At 38.7% G+C, this 16,720-nt stretch overlaps 1 protein-coding gene and 1 pseudogene across 1 annotated transcript; both read right to left on the bottom strand.

Annotated features, from left to right (window-relative positions):
* Positions 1-627: 627 nt before the first annotated feature.
* On the bottom strand, positions 628-4,825 carry LOC149099253 (uncharacterized; annotated as a pseudogene).
* A 4,987-nt stretch (positions 4,826-9,812) lies between these two features.
* Positions 9,813-11,412, bottom strand: LOC149099252 (uncharacterized). Its single transcript, XM_089278274.1, has 4 exons — positions 11,290-11,412; positions 10,882-11,030; positions 10,586-10,783; positions 9,813-10,079 (listed from the first exon to the last, which is right to left on the bottom strand). The coding sequence occupies exons 1-4, from the start codon at positions 11,322-11,324 to the stop codon at positions 9,949-9,951; spliced, it is 513 nt and encodes a 170-aa protein (XP_089134400.1). The 5' UTR covers positions 11,325-11,412; the 3' UTR covers positions 9,813-9,948.
* Positions 11,413-16,720: the final 5,308 nt, after the last annotated feature.

The raw sequence follows: 16,720 nt of genomic DNA, 5'->3' as shown, positions 1-16,720 counted from the left end.
TGGCACACTTTTGTATATAATCAGTGCAGGCATTTTCGGTGGCAGATCCGTGCTTTATTTTCTTTTATGTTGTGTAACACACACAGAGAGTACTGGTTCTGGACACAACTTGTATCCATATCTGTTTTTCTGCTGCTGAAACGACTCCGACCGTTTTAAGCTGAGCCCAGCGCGAAGCTTGAAACAGTGGGAGTCGTTTCAGCAGCAGAAAAACAGATATGGATACAAGTTGTGCCAGAACCAGTACTCTCTATGTGTGTATTAATACCAAACATGTATAAAGAGCATCGAAATGACACAAGTCAGCAAAGGCCTTGTTCACTGTGCAAAATTATGTTTGGTTTTTCAAAAACTGTCAACACTAAGCCTTTTGTCAAATGACTTTTCCACCAAAAAAAATTTTTGCAAGTCCCACCACATTTTAATATAGCCATCAACTAGCTTTGTAGGACACAGATTTTTCTGAGGCAAAAAGAGAAGTGTTCCTTGACATCCATCCTTTCATTCATTGGATCACCATATTTTACAATGAAGTTATAAGCAGCATACTATTATATACTTGATATTTAACAGACATAGCTGACATATGAAAAATTTTGCATGCATGACAGGGCCTAATATTAAGTGTGACCGATATTATTGATCAATCACTGTCAGTCATGGCCAGTTTTGCATGACGTACCACAAGCCTTCGGCAGAAGAGGCTTCTTGTCATTACTGTAACACATAACTGTATACTGGTTCAGACATTCAACTAAATGGTGCAAATAAAATATGTGGTGTACCTTTGGCATAGCACACAATATTTTCTTGAATCGGGATAGCCATGCAAATGTTTGTTCAGCTGCCATTGTATTTCCTTCTGGACATTTCTCTTTCAGTGTGGCTGGGCTGTACTTTTCCTGGCACATTTTGTCCTTGTGGTTGTGAATATGCAGACGATCAATAATCTTTTTTATTGACAGCCACGCTTTGTCCCAAAGAGATGGTCATGGCAGAGGATTCCTGGCTGCTTTCAAGCCATCCAAATGGCACATGTTGTCGTAGGCCAAAAACACTTTACCCCAGTTAAGTGGATTTGTCCCCTTCAAAATGGTTAACAGCCATGACAGAACGATGATAAAGACCTAAGATGGGCTTTCTGACCTATTGTCTTATAAATTAACCCTTTTGCTGTGGGCCATTTTTTCACCCCTGTGCAGGCCTAAAAATGTTTTTTTTGCAAACTTTTTTTTAAAATTAAATTATCATGTTTTTAAACAGCCCTTATCATCAGAAATCATTTTTGGATAAGAACTAACTATTATTTACATTATTTGTACATTTTGTCCATAACAAATGTCAGTTAATAATGATATTGAGTGTGATATATTTCAAAACACGGGTAGTAGCACAGTCCTGGATTGCTGAGACAGGATGCACAGTGGTATCTTGACTCTTTTCTTGTTTTCCTCTTTGTGCAAACCCTGCACTTCTTCTGAGGTTTCTCCTTTTTCTCTGTGGGAGGGATACGAGCAATAGAATGCCTTTCTGTCAGACGTGCAATGGCTTCTTCTCTTGGAATCTCTGGGGTATTTTCCACAAAGAGCAAAGAGGCAATTACACTTCTTTGGAAATCTAGCAGTGGCTTTCTCCCACCACTTTTCTTGTGCAGTGTGAAGCTATTCGGCATTGAAAGCTGCACTAGGTGAAGAGCAAGCTTTTTATACCACTTCATGCTCTTCCTGGCAACCTGAAATGGCTGTAGCAGTTGATCAGTGCGATCGACGCCCCCCATGTATTTGTTGTAATCGACAATACATTTAGGCTTTTGCAAGGGGTTTGCAGGATTTCTTCTGTTTCTGATATTCTACATCCTCTCATCATGAATAGTTGTCATAATGTTCACCTCTTTGGTGTCTTTGCATTTTAGAGCCAGGAAGGCATCAGATCGATATGCAACTGTCTCCCCACATTGGTGAAGCTTCGCTTTGCTCACTGCCTCAGGAAAACCTTTCCAATTTTTGAGTATTGTGCCACAAGCTAAGCAGCACAAACTGAAGCAGTGGAATGCTTGTGTACCAGTTATCCATGTACAGATGATGTCCCTTATTCAGCAAAGGCATCATGAGGTCTTCCACAATTCTTTCTGAAATTGACAAGTTCTGATATCCCTCAACCAGTGTATTTTTGCCAGTATAAATCCGAAAGTGGTAGGTGTAACCTCTATCTTCAAAAAGCATGAATAACTTGATTCCAAATTGAGATCTTTTCAGAGGAATATATTGCTTGAAATGCAATCGTCCTTTCCAAAGTAAAAGAGACTTGTCAATACAGACTTGCTTACTTGGTGTGTACACTTCTTGAAATTTCTTGAACAGGTGGTCAACCAACGGTCAAATTTTGTATGGCTGGTCAGGGTTTGGCTCATCTCTGCCAGGCATATTGTCATTGTCATTGAAGTGTAAGAACTTCAGAAGCAATAAATACCTATCCCTTTTCATGACTTGTTTGAAAATAGGTGTACTGTACAAGGGATCATTTGACCAGTACATTTGGATGTTTGGCTTCTGGATGATTCCCATTAGAAATGTAATGCCCAGAAACTCCTTCATTTCTTTAGGGTTTGTAGGATACCATTCACGTACCCTTGATCTTCTTTTGAGATTGTTATCACGAATAAACTGCTCAGCAAACAAGTTTGTTTCAGTTACAAGGTAGTTTACAAGGTCATCATTGATGAATAAAGTAAAACAATCAATGGGTTCAAAACCTTGTGTGTCTACTTGGACTCCCGATTGACCAGTGAAAGGAATGTCTGGAGGTGGTGCTAAGTTAGGTCTTACCCAGTGCAGGTTTGGAACCGTCGCATTTCTTTTCCTCTGCCGCTTTGGAGGAGGACCATTCCTGGCATTATCTGCCCCAGTTTCATCAGAATCTTCACCACCTGTTTCGGCTTCTGAAGACTCTGACCCATCACTTTCAGAATGTTCATTCTCAGATACGTAGTCATCGTCACTTTCGCCATCTTCCAAGCCAGGAAAATCTTCCTTGTCGCCCGAATCATCCCAGACCCTTTCCAAAACATCATTGACTGTTAATCTACTCATAACTGGTGAATAACTGAAAGATACACTCGAAAAACACTTGAAAATACACTTGTGGAAAAACCAAGATGGCCACCAGAATTGACTTGATACTAAAAATAACACGTGGCACAAATCATAAGTTTTAACGTCATATATTTCTCATCAAATGTATTCTTCATTACCAGGCTCTTATAAGTTTTGTTACATACGGTGTAATTGTTTTTATGATGTGTGTAAGTTTTCATACAGAGGCTGTACTTGAGGACGTACTGAGTACGTCCTTGTAGCATATGTGTAATCTGAAACAGGACATATTCAGTACGTCCTTGTAGCAGCGAAAGGGTTAAGTAATTATTTATAAGTGAGTTCAGAGATTTTATAATAATATTCTGGACATATCATACATGTATATGTATTAATGGAACCCCATCAATAGGGTTACCATTAGGCTGACTATAGAAAATTTCTAATAAGTGGCCTACTGTACATGTATATTCTAAAATGGTTTCATCAATTGAATAATTGAACTTCTGACCAAATATTCTAAAACAAGCACCTGGAATAAAGATAAAATTTTTAAAAAAATCAAAACTACAATCAGTAGATGTATACAATAATGGGAAAAGTCTCATGTTTAAATAGGATTTCATTTTATTCCAGTGACACAATGTTGAATATTCAGATGAATGAAAAAAGTGTATTTAACCGTTTTTCTACTTACTTAAATAGAGGGCTCCACTTGTCAATTATTCCACCTCCTCTGAAAAGAAAAAGGTGGCCTCTGGACCACTTTTGGAGTATCTGTTTTCCTCCTGTCTCTTTGTTGCAAGAGGTTGGCTGAGGTTCACTACAGTCCTGCAGAACATTTGAACGCACTATGCTCTGTTTCAATACACCCAGTGTTTCCTGTTAAGAAAGGACAAAACTACCATCTGTATTTTTCATTATAGCAATACTACAGAAATGATTGTTAACATAGACACTGACTTTTTTGCAAAAAAATTTGCTCTAATGGGATGGACCAACAATTATTATTGCAGATCCATTCTGAAATACGAATACAGTAAAACAATGATTCTAACTAATTAAAAAGGCAAGATAAAGAAGGTCAGAATAGCTCATGCATAATACATATGAAACATTAACCATGCCAACCAACTACACATGTATCACCAATTGTTAACCAGCTATGCTTTTATGGTCGCTTTTGTGTCCACATATACATGTATTACAGTTGTATGATTGTATACAGTCTATAAAGTGGCCAGTTATCAAAGTTCAGCAATTATTATCAATTATAACAATACTGTTAAAACCCCTATTCCCAGGCTACTTCTATTAACCCCACGGCCACCTTTTGGCCACCAAAAGTTAAAAACTTTGTATTGGAAATGGCAGTGGCAGATAAGAGTCTGAAATAGAAGTTGATCAGCAATAAAAACAATCATTCACATCATGTATGTATGAGCAGTAAACAGTGATCCAGGGATCCAAGGAAGGAATGATAAATGCCAGGGCCATTTGTGTTTACAACAGGTGTTTTAGCTCCCAATTTTCCTGTGAGTATCACATCATTGATTCCTGTTATACTCATGTGAAGATTGGGAACTACAACACCTATTGTAAACACAAAATGGCTGTGGCATTTATCAATCCTTCCTTGGATCCCCGGATCACCATTTACAGTTCATACATGTATGTGTGCCGAGAGTTGTCCAAAAGAGTGCTTCTACAAACCTTTCAAGAGGACTAGACATGATTAAACTGGCTTTGAGGAAAACAATGGTCAGTAATACAAAGAACATCAAACTATGTGACCGTCGCGCTCAACACAGAATGTATAAATGTACCTTATTTACAAACCTACAGCTGGAAGGAAAAGCTGGCAGTTTTAATGCTATGTAGGTTTCAAGGATGGCTACAAAGGACCAAAACTTCAATCTTCAAGCCAGGTAAGAGATTTACGTGAATTTATTAAAGCACTTTACGAAGACGAGTATGTTAGTTACTCCCTGGACTATTTCAAAATTTCCTGAACTTTAAGCAGTCGTTAGTTTTGAAAACCTATTGGGCAGACAAATTTTAATATTGTTTTAAATGAAGGGCCATTTACACTTTCTATTCATGTAGTTCAGCAGTTTCAAACAGGTGCCACATTTTTAAAATGTGCCTTCAAAGTAGAGCTATTTTCGCATGTGGTTCAAAACTCTTTTAACCGTTGAAGTGACAACACTGAATTATAATTGCAACATGGTTAAACAAACTGCTATGATATATCTATAGTTGAAAAGAAGAATTGGGACGTTTGAGGGAATATTAATTTTTTTAGAGCCCTGCCAATATGTGCTATTTTTCCAGTTTCGGCAGCCATGCAACTTGAGTCAAGCGGACCAAACTTCAATCAATCCTAGAAAAATTCAATTAGAACTTTTAATCAAATAAAACTTATTTTAGTAATTGACTATAAGTAAGGGGCTCGAAATCCCAGCTTATGAGAAAAATCAAATTTTCAAAGTAAAATCAGAGGTCGGTTTTTACCGAGACAGCCTCCTAAACACTGTGACATGAATTTCGTCACGTTTTGGACTCGACAACACGGTAAACATACAATGCCGTCTGGATTAATTATCCGTTTGTTTTGTTTGCAACTAGTTGAAAAGGGAATTTATACAACAGGGTTGCTTTGCTAAATGTGCAAATGAGACCTAAACCTTTCAAATGCACTGTAACAAGACTCCTCAAACGTGGTTATAGTTCCCATAAATTGTGATCTTCTCATTGTGATCGTAACAAAACGTGCATTGCTGGTCAGAGCAATAAAACACTCATTCACGTATATGACTAGCAGTTTGTCAGCCTGTTCATGATAACTTTTCATGGACAGCAAAAAGTACTCAAAAGAAAGAACGAAAACCATTCGAACTGAAATAACAGTGCCTTTAACAAATTACAGTCTCTTAAAAGTTTGATAGCGAGATCGAAAGCTGACATGTTTCATATTTACTTGCAAGAAAGCAAAAGTTATGTAACAAGCAAACTGTTTAAGTGGAAAGCATAATTTCAAATTCTTTGGAAAGCTTGAGAATTAGTTTAGACAAAAGGTACATGGAATTATGCAGTAGCAAACAAATTATTCTAAAGAAAAGGTCGCATCTCACGCAAAGATGCAAATGACGTGTGTCATTGATCTTGCATGTAAACAATAATGTATTCATGTTTACATTCTCAAACATTCAAAATTTTCGCCACTAAACTTAGGCGAAGTTTCACATGCATTATATCTTTCAATCTTTCCACAACTATAAATAAATCAGTACCAAATCATGCAGCAAGATAACATTTCTGCAAAAAAAAATTATAACATGCAGTGCTTTCGTGCATTTGCCAGCATGTGGATAGTGAACTCAAACTAGGAGAATATTTTTTCCCTGACAAATCGGGTTTTCAGAGTATTCAAAACATTTCTAAGGGGTTTCTAAAGTGTTTCCACGTTCCAAAGAGTTTCAAAGCATTTCAAAAGGGTTTCAGAGCGTTTGCAAAGAGTTTCCAAAGTGTTTCCAAAGGGTTTCAAAGCATTTCAAAAGGGTTTCCAAAGGGTTTCAAACCCTCTGAAACCAGGTTTCCAAAGGGTTTCAGAGCAACCTCAAACCCCCTCTAAAACGCTTTTGTGGATCAGAGGTGTTTTCGTTTGGTCACATATTTTACCTCGTCTTCTTTTCCTTCTGGAACCTGGCTTCAGTGTCTGATGTTCCATTTCTTAAAAATACCTCTTACTAACCAAGTTCGAGGTCCATACTGTAAGTTATGGACCAAGTTTCTTCCGCTTGGATTTATGGCCCAAGTACGAAGCGTGCGGACCATAAATCCAAGTGGAAAAAACAAGGATCTGTAACTTACAGTACCGACTGAGAAAACGAGGTTAGTAAGATATTTATTAGATCTCTGGGTTCAAAGAGATGGGGAAGATTTCAATCAAGCGGAATGGCCATTGATGATTGACGCATGTCAAATCCTAAATGTGAGGACAATTTATTGATTTCCACAAAAAGCGAGTTGAGTTGTCAAAACATTTGTCAAAAAGTCCAAGATAATGCAGAATTACAACAGTTCAAGTTTACAAAGATTTTCTGTAATGAATAGTGTTAAAACGTTCTGCAAGTAACTCCTGTTGTCATCAAGAGTATTTTCAAATGCCTGAAATATAAAGGGCAAAATGTAGAAAGTGTGAACTTTGTTCAATGTCAGCGTCAAATGAATGAAATAATTTTATCAGTGCGAACAAAAACAACATAAGGAAAATTTTCAACAATTAGAATCCAGTTTTTGGTGTTTTGCGGCATTTTCATGTAAGCTGCCAGATGGATCACTCGGTGCGGACTGAACAAGATTAAAGACAGTTGGAAATTAAGCAGATGTTTGCTGATGCAAAGAGAGAAGGATTTGGCATCACTTGAAAGCTGAAGCTTCTTTGTTGGGCAAATGAAAACTGCTGCGAGCTTGTTCCATCAACAGACAGAGTTTGGTGCATTTGGACTTAAACCTGATCGAGAAGCTTGTTGTTTTAAGATGTCTAGTGTGTGGCTGGTGTGTTATGGAAGCAGACTTGTATGAGCTAAAACTTTGCAGATTTTTATGCCCGCTCAACTGTGCTACAAAATTTTCTGGAGTTCCACCATCAAGTAACTGTGAGATGCTTGTTTTCTGAAACAAATGGTTAACAATCCTCTTTCCGTAAGTCTGTAGACCAGCCTTTTGAGCTGCTTTAGACAAAAATTTACCGATCTGGTTTTTACAGAGTGGTGACAGCTTATACCAGCCATTTGGTTCCTCATGCCAACCTTTGTGATTTAGAGAAAGGAAAAATGGATAACTTGGAGCTGTTGCCTTTTCCGGATGATGGCTTTCAAGAAGCTTAAAGAAGCTAGACCCGGCATCTTTTTGTTCCCGTTGCGAATATTTTTGGGTTGAACTGTCACTGTCACTGTCACTTTGGGGTTGTGGCAACCAAATTCGCTGCACTCAAATAACTTTTCCTCTTCTTCCATTGTTAATTCACGGCACGCATTTGGCTTGTTTCCTTTATGTTAAGTAGTAACTATATTTGCCAAAAAACACGAACATCAAACCTTCTATCCTCAAAATTTTCGGCTCTAAAAGTTGCCTAAAAGGCGTCCGCCATTACGAAAACTCCTTCCAGATGAGCATGCAATTTTCCAGCGGACTCGTTGGTTGTGACGTCAAATGCTTCACGTTCATTTGCAATCGGTCGCTGTTTTAGCTGCTTTTGTATCACTGTTGTTGTCTGTTTTGTGGTGTTTTTGTGAAATGGCTTGTGTCTCCAGAGACCAAATTTCGGATCATTCCTTTGAAAGCACTGAGGAACAGTCTTCCGAAGCCTCCGAGGATAGCTTCCATTCAAAAACTGATGACTTTTTGCCATACGATGAAAACTTGGAGCCAATGGCAAACAAACAAGAAGTAGCCGCTTATGTCGAGCAAGTTGCCCGGGAAGAAGAGGAAGAGGAGATTCTTTGGAGCAGGTTTTCCGGGGAAGAGGGGGTGGAAAGTTGGTCTGTATTACTATTTGTTATATTTTTGTCGCTGATAGACGGAAATCTTACTCATGTACCGTTCATTTAATTTTAAAGAAGAAAGTGCTTACTTGGTGATTTTATGCAGAAATTTATTTGCTCATAACGCTTGGGCTGCACATGGCTGTATATATTCAAGCGGTATAAACAGATCTTTTTCGAACCATCACTCTAAATTTTTCCTGCCTCTGTTTTAGGTGCAAATGTTCAAATTGTTCGCTAGAGTTTGTGGTGAAGCACGAGGAGTGTAGATGCTGCATGGAAGTGAACAGATGTGTTGAAAGGACGGAGGAGTTAGAGAGGAAAGGAGACTGCATCACTTTGCATCCCGGCTTCTCTGATGTTTGTTTAAATCGCTGGGTGCTACACACTGCGGGCATAGGCCTTAAAACCAAGAATAAGAAGTCCTACACAACCATGTTGGCTCAGGGTGACACTGCTGAGCACAAGTAAGTTTTGTCTCAAACTAATTTTAAAAGTTTATTATCTGTAGCATCAAACCTTCTTATCTAAATTCACACTGAAGCTGTTAGTTAATCCAGTACTTCCTACACTATCATTGTAACAATTTGTGTAGTACAGTGGAATCCTGGTTTCTCAAACCTTTGATTGAAACTCCCGATAACTTGAGCCAAAAATCGTTTCACATCCCTCGGTCTTTAATCCCCGATTTCTCGCACAAGTATTTTCGTTTCCCTGGCCAAATAGGTTTGAGAAATTGGGATCCCACTGTATATACATGTACTTTGTCCTTGAAGATACTACAGTTAGCATTGTTTTGAAATTTGTTCTGCTGTTGATCAAGTAAACATGCATAAAAAAAAACATGAATAAACATTCATTAACAGATTAAAACCTGCATAAATGGTAGTACTTTACCCATATAATATCAAAGTTTGTGTTGATTTATTCCATTTGCATGTTCCCACTTCCAATTCTTGGCTTCTATTTCCACAGATTCCTCCGGTCTGTTGCCTACAGGCAATTCGTTCGACTTGTGTGGGAATATGTTGGGGCATCAAATCATGTTCCACCTCCTGTTGTGTATACAACAGTATTCAAAAAACATTTCCAACTGAAACTGAGGGCTATCAGGGATATGAGGAAGAGGATTAATTTATAAGAAAATTAACTTTTATTAAGATGGGTAGGAAGGTAGATAGGTGGGTGGGTACTTAGGTAGGTAGGTAGGCAGGCAGGCAGGTAAGGTACAGATAGGTAAATTGGTAGGAAGTTGGGATATTTATTGATTACACCTTCTTATAACTGATTGGGAGTAAAATAATGCACTATGTTGCACTTGTACTGCTGCATTGGCCCTTTTTATGTCCTCTCCTTGGATTGCCACACTTTCTGCACATAGGGGTCATCCTTCTGCCAGCAACTGTGGTCTGTTGTGTCAAAGCTTGAAGCTCTGCATCTGTTTAAAAGGAAAGCACACCCCACTAAGGAACTCATCATGTAATGGAGATTCAGTGCATCCATACATGGTAAAATGGAGCAGTTGCAGCAATACATATAGTTAAGATTACTCACTTAAAACATCTTACTGTTGATGTGTTTTTTTTTTTAAATTTGTTTAATGAAATGCCTGGTAAACAGATCATTCAGACATTAAGGTCAAGTTGCTGCTGAGCACTAAGACCTTTCAATTAGATTATTTGAACGGTTATTTTTAACAACATTTTTTAAACCATTGCATAGTTTTATTATGATATTGTAATTTGGAGGGCCAGGGGTTTGTTAGGCCCTTGTTAGCTATTTAGCATTACCCTTGTAAAATAAAGATTTCACTTCAAATGTGTGATTCCAACTGAAAGTTTATAACACAGTAAGTTCGGGTGATCATGCTTTGGGTGGGAAGAGGGGGGATGTTGCAGGTTTTTCTAATTGCATGCTTATTTGCAAAATCAAATTTTCAAATACCAGAACACGTTGGAGGGCATAAAACTGTTTCCTTTGCTTTTCTTTGTTTGTATTTGTTTTTTGCTGTTTCTTTGTCCTCCTTTTCTAGCAGCATGGTGTGTAGAGCCTCTGGTTGCTCTTCTGCTAGTTCCTCCCTTATGCCTTTTAGCACTTCCCTTGGTGTTGTGGTCAATGTTTCATACAGTTCAGCAACATAGTCTGACAAAAACAGAAAATGAGGTAAAAGTGCAATTAAGAGTTTAAAATATCAGATGTGGCATTCCTGATGTAGTTTATTTTATTTCGGAGTCCTTTACCATAGTTTTGGACCACTTTTACTTTTCGGACTGTCGCCTCTCCCTGTTTGTATTTAGGGTAGGTCACCTTCAGCCTTGGATTTGCGTGAGCATCAACTTTCATCTCCCTCTTCAGGTTATAGTTAAAGTGGATGGCTGCTAAAATAGTACTACAATTAAAAATTAAAAAAGATCATTTATTTTGGATTGCAGGAAATAATACTTTTTTGTATAATGTGTAAAGCATTTCTCTTGTTTTGCAAATATGATAGCCATCATTGGAGCTAGTTAATTTACACATAATTTTCCAGGAGTGATAATTAATATATAATCTACATAAGAAAATCAATTGAAATGTGTAAAAGTAAAGAAAGAAAAGAGTATCTTTTTATAAACTGTACTGTCTGAGCTGCACTAGCTGTCACTCACCGGCACAACATCCCCAAGTAGGAGTTGGCCAGCATCTTCAGGGCAAACTGGTTTACAACAGAGTGGTGTCCTTCTAAGCAGCTGGTCTGTGCCACAGGGGATGCTTGCTTGATACCCTTTAATAGTGAGTTCTGAGTAAGGGCTTCAACCAACTTCTCGTAGGCAATGGCCCCTGAGAAAAATAGTATTTTCAGACATTTGGTGAGTATTGACTTCACACATTGAATCTATGCTGAAATGCTATATGAGCCAGAATAGAAAATACAAATACCTTTTGTCAACCAAACATGTGGTGTAATAATTAGACCGTGAGCACACTTATTATAGAGCTGGTTTGGCAAATCTTTGTGTTGGTTTATGATGTGATACAGAAAGGTCTTGAATTTAGCCAGTATCATCTCCAAGCTTTGGTGTTGTAGAGGTTACTGACCAATAGAAATGCCTCACACAAGCCTGCTTCCACCTTGCAATGACCTCACAGCCCTTTTCCTTACTTAGCTTTGTTAAGACCTTTTGAATTTCTGGCATGAAAAAGAGAAAAGCATTGTGAAAATCAATGTACAAAGGGAAAAAATTACAATCACTAATAAAAATGATATTATTATTATTCAACCTTAGTGAAAAATGCTTAATCTCATTAGTATTTACTTTTGCCAATGTGCCATAGGTCAAAGAAGTGGTCAATGACTGGCTTTCGTAGTTCTCTGCATTTCTTGGGACATTCCTCCCTCATCCACTTTGCAATTGTCTGGTGGCGGTCAGAAATGAATGACTTGATTATCATTCCAGTTCCCAGCAAGAAGGCAAAAGCTTTTTGATGGCCCAAAAACTCCATGTTGGAGCTGCTACCTGCTTCATTAGCCTACCAAAAGAATGAGTTGATATTCAATTTTAGCAAATGAAGGAAAGAAAAGCAAAAAACTAACACAACAATCTGGTTGGTATGAGGCTATGTTTAAAAATCACCTAATTCATAGAGCATTGTAATAAACATTTAATTTATTCATTGCCCGTAAGCATGTGCTATGTAGCTGTTTTTTGAAAGCATTACCTGGACAAGAACAATATGAATGATCAGACCAACAGTGCAACAAAGTATGGTATAGGTACCATATTTTGCAGAGTGGCCCATGCTGTCATGTTGACCATCACCAGCAAGTACCACCTCCTTGCCATTAAGTGAATTTACAATGGTGTCCTGATAGGAGCACCAAAACTTCACAATGCCGGGAAACAAAAGGTGCCACTGATGGTAGTAATAGGTAGCTTCATTGTAGCAGAGTAGTCCCATGTGCCTGAAAACTAGTAGTACTTTACCCATACTTGCACCAGCACAGATGATGGCAAAGCTCAAGGGAATTTTTCCTGCTGGAAACTTGCCAAACAAATAGGGTTGCCTATTCCAAGTATAAGTACCTGCTCAGCTGCTGCACTTTGAGACAATTGACAACATGGTACCTGTTTGGGTCACACTAAGGTCAGGCTGACTTGCCAGACACAAATGGCAATATTGAAAGAGTAGGAGAATTTAAGACAGGAACACAATTCCCTTGGGTTCCTCCCAAGCATTCTTCCCCTTGCAAGTCAACCTGTGAATGACTTAAAGAAGCCCTTTTAGGCTATTTGTGGGCAAGTGTTATGCAAGGGTACAAACTCCAAATAATTTTAATTGTCAAACCAACAGTATTGCTGGTGCACTTTCCCAGGCAGAAATTGAACCAAATTCTATTATATTAATTATATACAACACCTAACTTCACACACCTCATACACCCTGTGTGCTGAGTCATGTGAAACATCCAGCTTGTGAGTTGACAGTGTAACAAAACCCCCAGGTGCAATTTGAATATCTCGGTTGGTATAAAGTATGTGGGTTAACTCTTCTGATATGTACACCATGTAGCCCCTTTGGGTATGTGGTGTACATATCAAAACTTGGTTTACAAATTACCTGGGTTTCTCACATTCTTCAGAGCTATCATTATCATCATTGTCATCTCCTGTCTTTTGATACGCAATGTCTATTTCTTCCGGTGTCCATGTTGGATCCTCATCAGTCATCTTTGCAGTCGACTCTTCTTGACTGGCCTCATATTCCATGTCATTGAGGAATGGCTCATCAACAGTTTCAGTTGATTCCTCTACTGAGACTTCATTGCATGGTCCAGTGTCTATATTAAGGAACACATCTGAAATAATATGCAAGCCACTAAACAAAGCAATTTACATGTAGCCTTAATTTCACATTACTTTAATTGGAATTTGAATGAAAAATGCTCAACAATGATTAAAAAATAATATGATTATTAATTAATTAATAAATAAATAAATAAGTAAATAAATAACAAAAGATTTTGAAATACAATGAAAATTAGCGAAATTAAACTAATATTATACCAGTATAATATAATACTGGTGTAGCCCGAGGATGTGAAATTGCTGTGGTTTATTACTCTGTCACCAATTTGTTAGTGTTTAACAGTCTTACCAGTGCATGTGGCAACCTTTGATTTTAATGGGGAGTTGTTTAGTTCATGAAAGGTTTTTGCCCACTCATCCTGGTTGTCTCTCATTTTCTGTGTCAATTCATGTAATTTTCTTTGGAGTTTCCTCTTCTCCTTTCGTAAGGTCTCACAATTACTACACAGATTTGTATTTGTAGAGACGTTTGTGCAAGGGGGGATGAGACAGCTCTGGGCTATATTGTAAATCAGACAGTGAAATAAGTGAAAGATTTGTTGTATTTAAGGAATATTTGTGTATAAAGGATAAAGCTCACTGTTGTAGGAGAAATGCCAATGTACATACCAAAAAATCAACATCATCAGACAATTCAGAACCGAGGGACAATGAGCTTGGACTTAGCTTAAGATGAAGAGAAAAAAATATCGTCAGGTCAATTTTTCACCTACCAGGAAACTTTCAGCAACAGACCTTTTTAGCTGGGAATTTGACTCCGACCAAAATGGCACCAAAACCATGAAAAGGCCTATTTACATTCCTACCTGGTTGTGTTCTTGAGCAACAGCAACTATGTTTGTAGTGTTCTGACTAGTGGAGGACCTAGTTTGCCTTCACAGCATATCATTGACAGTCTAAGGAAAAATTTATAAACAATTGCACGGATTGTTAGCCCAATGCAGGAAAGGAGCAAACTATTTCCTTCTGTAACCTTATTATGTATTTGGCCACAAACGCTTATGAACGATGAAAAATACCGCTTGAAAATACCACTTACATTGTCAAGTAAGACTTCGTCAGTTCTTGATTAATGCTTAGCTTTGTATCTGCTGAAACCTCATTTCAACAAAGCAGCAAAAGTAGGTGCACTTACCTTTCGACAAGTTCGTGAGGAGGAAGGCTTTTCTGGTTGCTTCTTTCAGACAGTTGGAATTGATTTTGGAAGGAGTCGTCGCTGAAAGCCTTGTACGTGCAAGCTCCTTTCGAAGCACTGTTCCTGGAAATGCTCAGAACAGACAACAAAAACGCCTTTGGATTCTAAATTGGCACGATGAGTTCGAACAAATCAAACCCACTGGTCACGATAGAATCTGTTCACGGGGCTGCGATGCAAAGAAATCCCAGCAGCGTGGTTAGAACGATTGCTGCAGCTATGCACTACACATCGACTTCCCGTCATATCTCTCTAAGCACCGAAAATTAATCGAAAAACTACCTTGATCACAAATGAAAGTCTCTGATGATGTTGTTTTCAGTGAAGAACCCTGCATGAAATTAGCCATGTGAGTTTTCGTGATGAGCCTTTGACATCACTTCCTGTAATTCGTAACCAGGCCTTTAAGTGAGTTTCTGGAACAAGGCAAAGTAATGGCGGACATGAAATCTTGAACGAACCGGCCCCAATAAGTAGACTTCTAATGCTCGTAATGGCTTGAAATTTGGCAAGGTAAGTAAGATAGCCACATTGTACACGAAAATGAAAAAAGATTAAATATCAAAATTTGGTCTCAGGGGCACTTTAAAGAACTTGCCAAGGAGTTTGCCAAGAGTAGCAGCAGGTCTGTTCATTGTTACAAGTAGAACGTGAGGGACTGGGCCCAGCCCCAGGTTACTTATTATTATGGGATCGAAAATCCCACGCGTTGGCGAGAATGAAAACGAAACGAGGATCGATGAGAAAACGTGTTGTCATTGTAGTTTTGTAGTAGTTCCTGTGCAAGATTGAGTAGAGTGTAACATTTGGTGACCCCGACGTGACAAAGAAACCATTGAAATGTCTATAGAAGTCGTCGAAGAGATTCAGATAGAGGTGAGAACAGCAATTTGTCAGCTTAGCGAAGCGAGTCTTCGAGAAATCTGTGCGGGGCTACATATCGAAGTTAAAGAGACGGATACGGGACGTCTGGCGTTAATACAAATCCTAACGAAATATTTAGATGCCGAAGAACTCGGAACTGAAGCACTAACAAATCTCAGAGAAACAATTAAAGAAAAGAAACCGGCAACGAAGGACGCGAAGAGTGAACAAGAGGGTGGTGTGAAAACTGAACATGTGGATCAGAAGTCTGCTGTCAAGTCAAGCACAAATGCAGTTACGCCTAAAGAAACCACAGCGATTCCACTGTTCAGGAAGGAATTTAAAATATCGGGACAGATTGGAGATTCACGTCAGAAAGATCACTTGAGCTTTACCAGTCTTACTCACCAAATTAACGCTGGATTGAAACAGGGCTATAAAGAAGAAGAAATTGTAGAGGCCGTTATTCGAGCCATCAATCCAGGCCTTAGATTGAGGAGCTACTTGGAAGGTAAGCCCGATCTAGATCTTGCCAGATTACGTAAAATACTCCGGTAACATTACCAAGAAAGGGGGGCTACGGAAATGTATCAGCTGCTCAGTTCGGCAGAACAGGAAGCTGGGGAGACCCCTCAGGACTTTCTTGTTCGCCTCCTTGATCTAAAGCAGAAAGTACTGTTTGCATCTCAAGAAGCAGGATCTGATTTGAAGTAAGACCCAAAGCTGGTACAGTGCATGTTTCTGCATTCATTATTAACTGGGTTACAGAATGATAACATTAAAATAGAGATAAAACCATGCCTGCAAAACACCCAAGTGGAAGATGAAGAACTTTTTGAGAAATTGAATGCAGCAGTTAGTAATGAAACAGAAAGAATGTAGAAGCTTGGTTCCCGTCATGACCAGCTCACAAACCGAACCCCCACACAGCTTGTAGCTCAGTTGGCCACCCATGACGACAGCCATGCCTCAGTTGAAGGTAAAACCCCAGAAAAGCCACCAAAAGTTAACCTTCTTACTGAAATTAGAGAGTTGAAAGCGGAATTGGCTGCTATCTGGGAGGGCATGGAACAACAAAGCCGCGCTAGCCCTCACCCACAGTACAACCCTGTAGAGCAAGCGAGGGTTCGCCCTAGAGTGTGCTGGAATCGTGAAAGACAAGGAAGGGGTTTG

Source organism: Orbicella faveolata, unplaced genomic scaffold (assembly GCF_042242905.1).
Source record: "Orbicella faveolata isolate gen_17 unplaced genomic scaffold, um_ofav_v1 contig_46, whole genome shotgun sequence".
In the NCBI taxonomy this organism is placed as follows: domain Eukaryota; kingdom Metazoa; phylum Cnidaria; class Anthozoa; order Scleractinia; family Merulinidae; genus Orbicella; species Orbicella faveolata.
The sequence above is the reverse complement of the archived record's forward strand: the minus strand, read 5'-3'. Positions and strand labels throughout refer to the sequence as shown.

Excerpts from the sequence above, each read along its gene's own strand:
- LOC149099252 (XM_089278274.1), bottom strand. The coding sequence starts at position 11,324 with ATGCTGGCCAACTCCTACTTGGGGATGTTGTGCCG. Across the intron at positions 11,031-11,289 it reads TACTTGGGGATGTTGTGCCG|TACTATTTTAGCAGCCATCC; the intron begins GTGAGTGACAGC and ends TTTTAATTGTAG. Across the intron at positions 10,080-10,585 it reads ATGCCCTCCAACGTGTTCTG|ATGCAGAGCTTCAAGCTTTG; the intron begins GTATTTGAAAAT and ends CCTTTTAAACAG.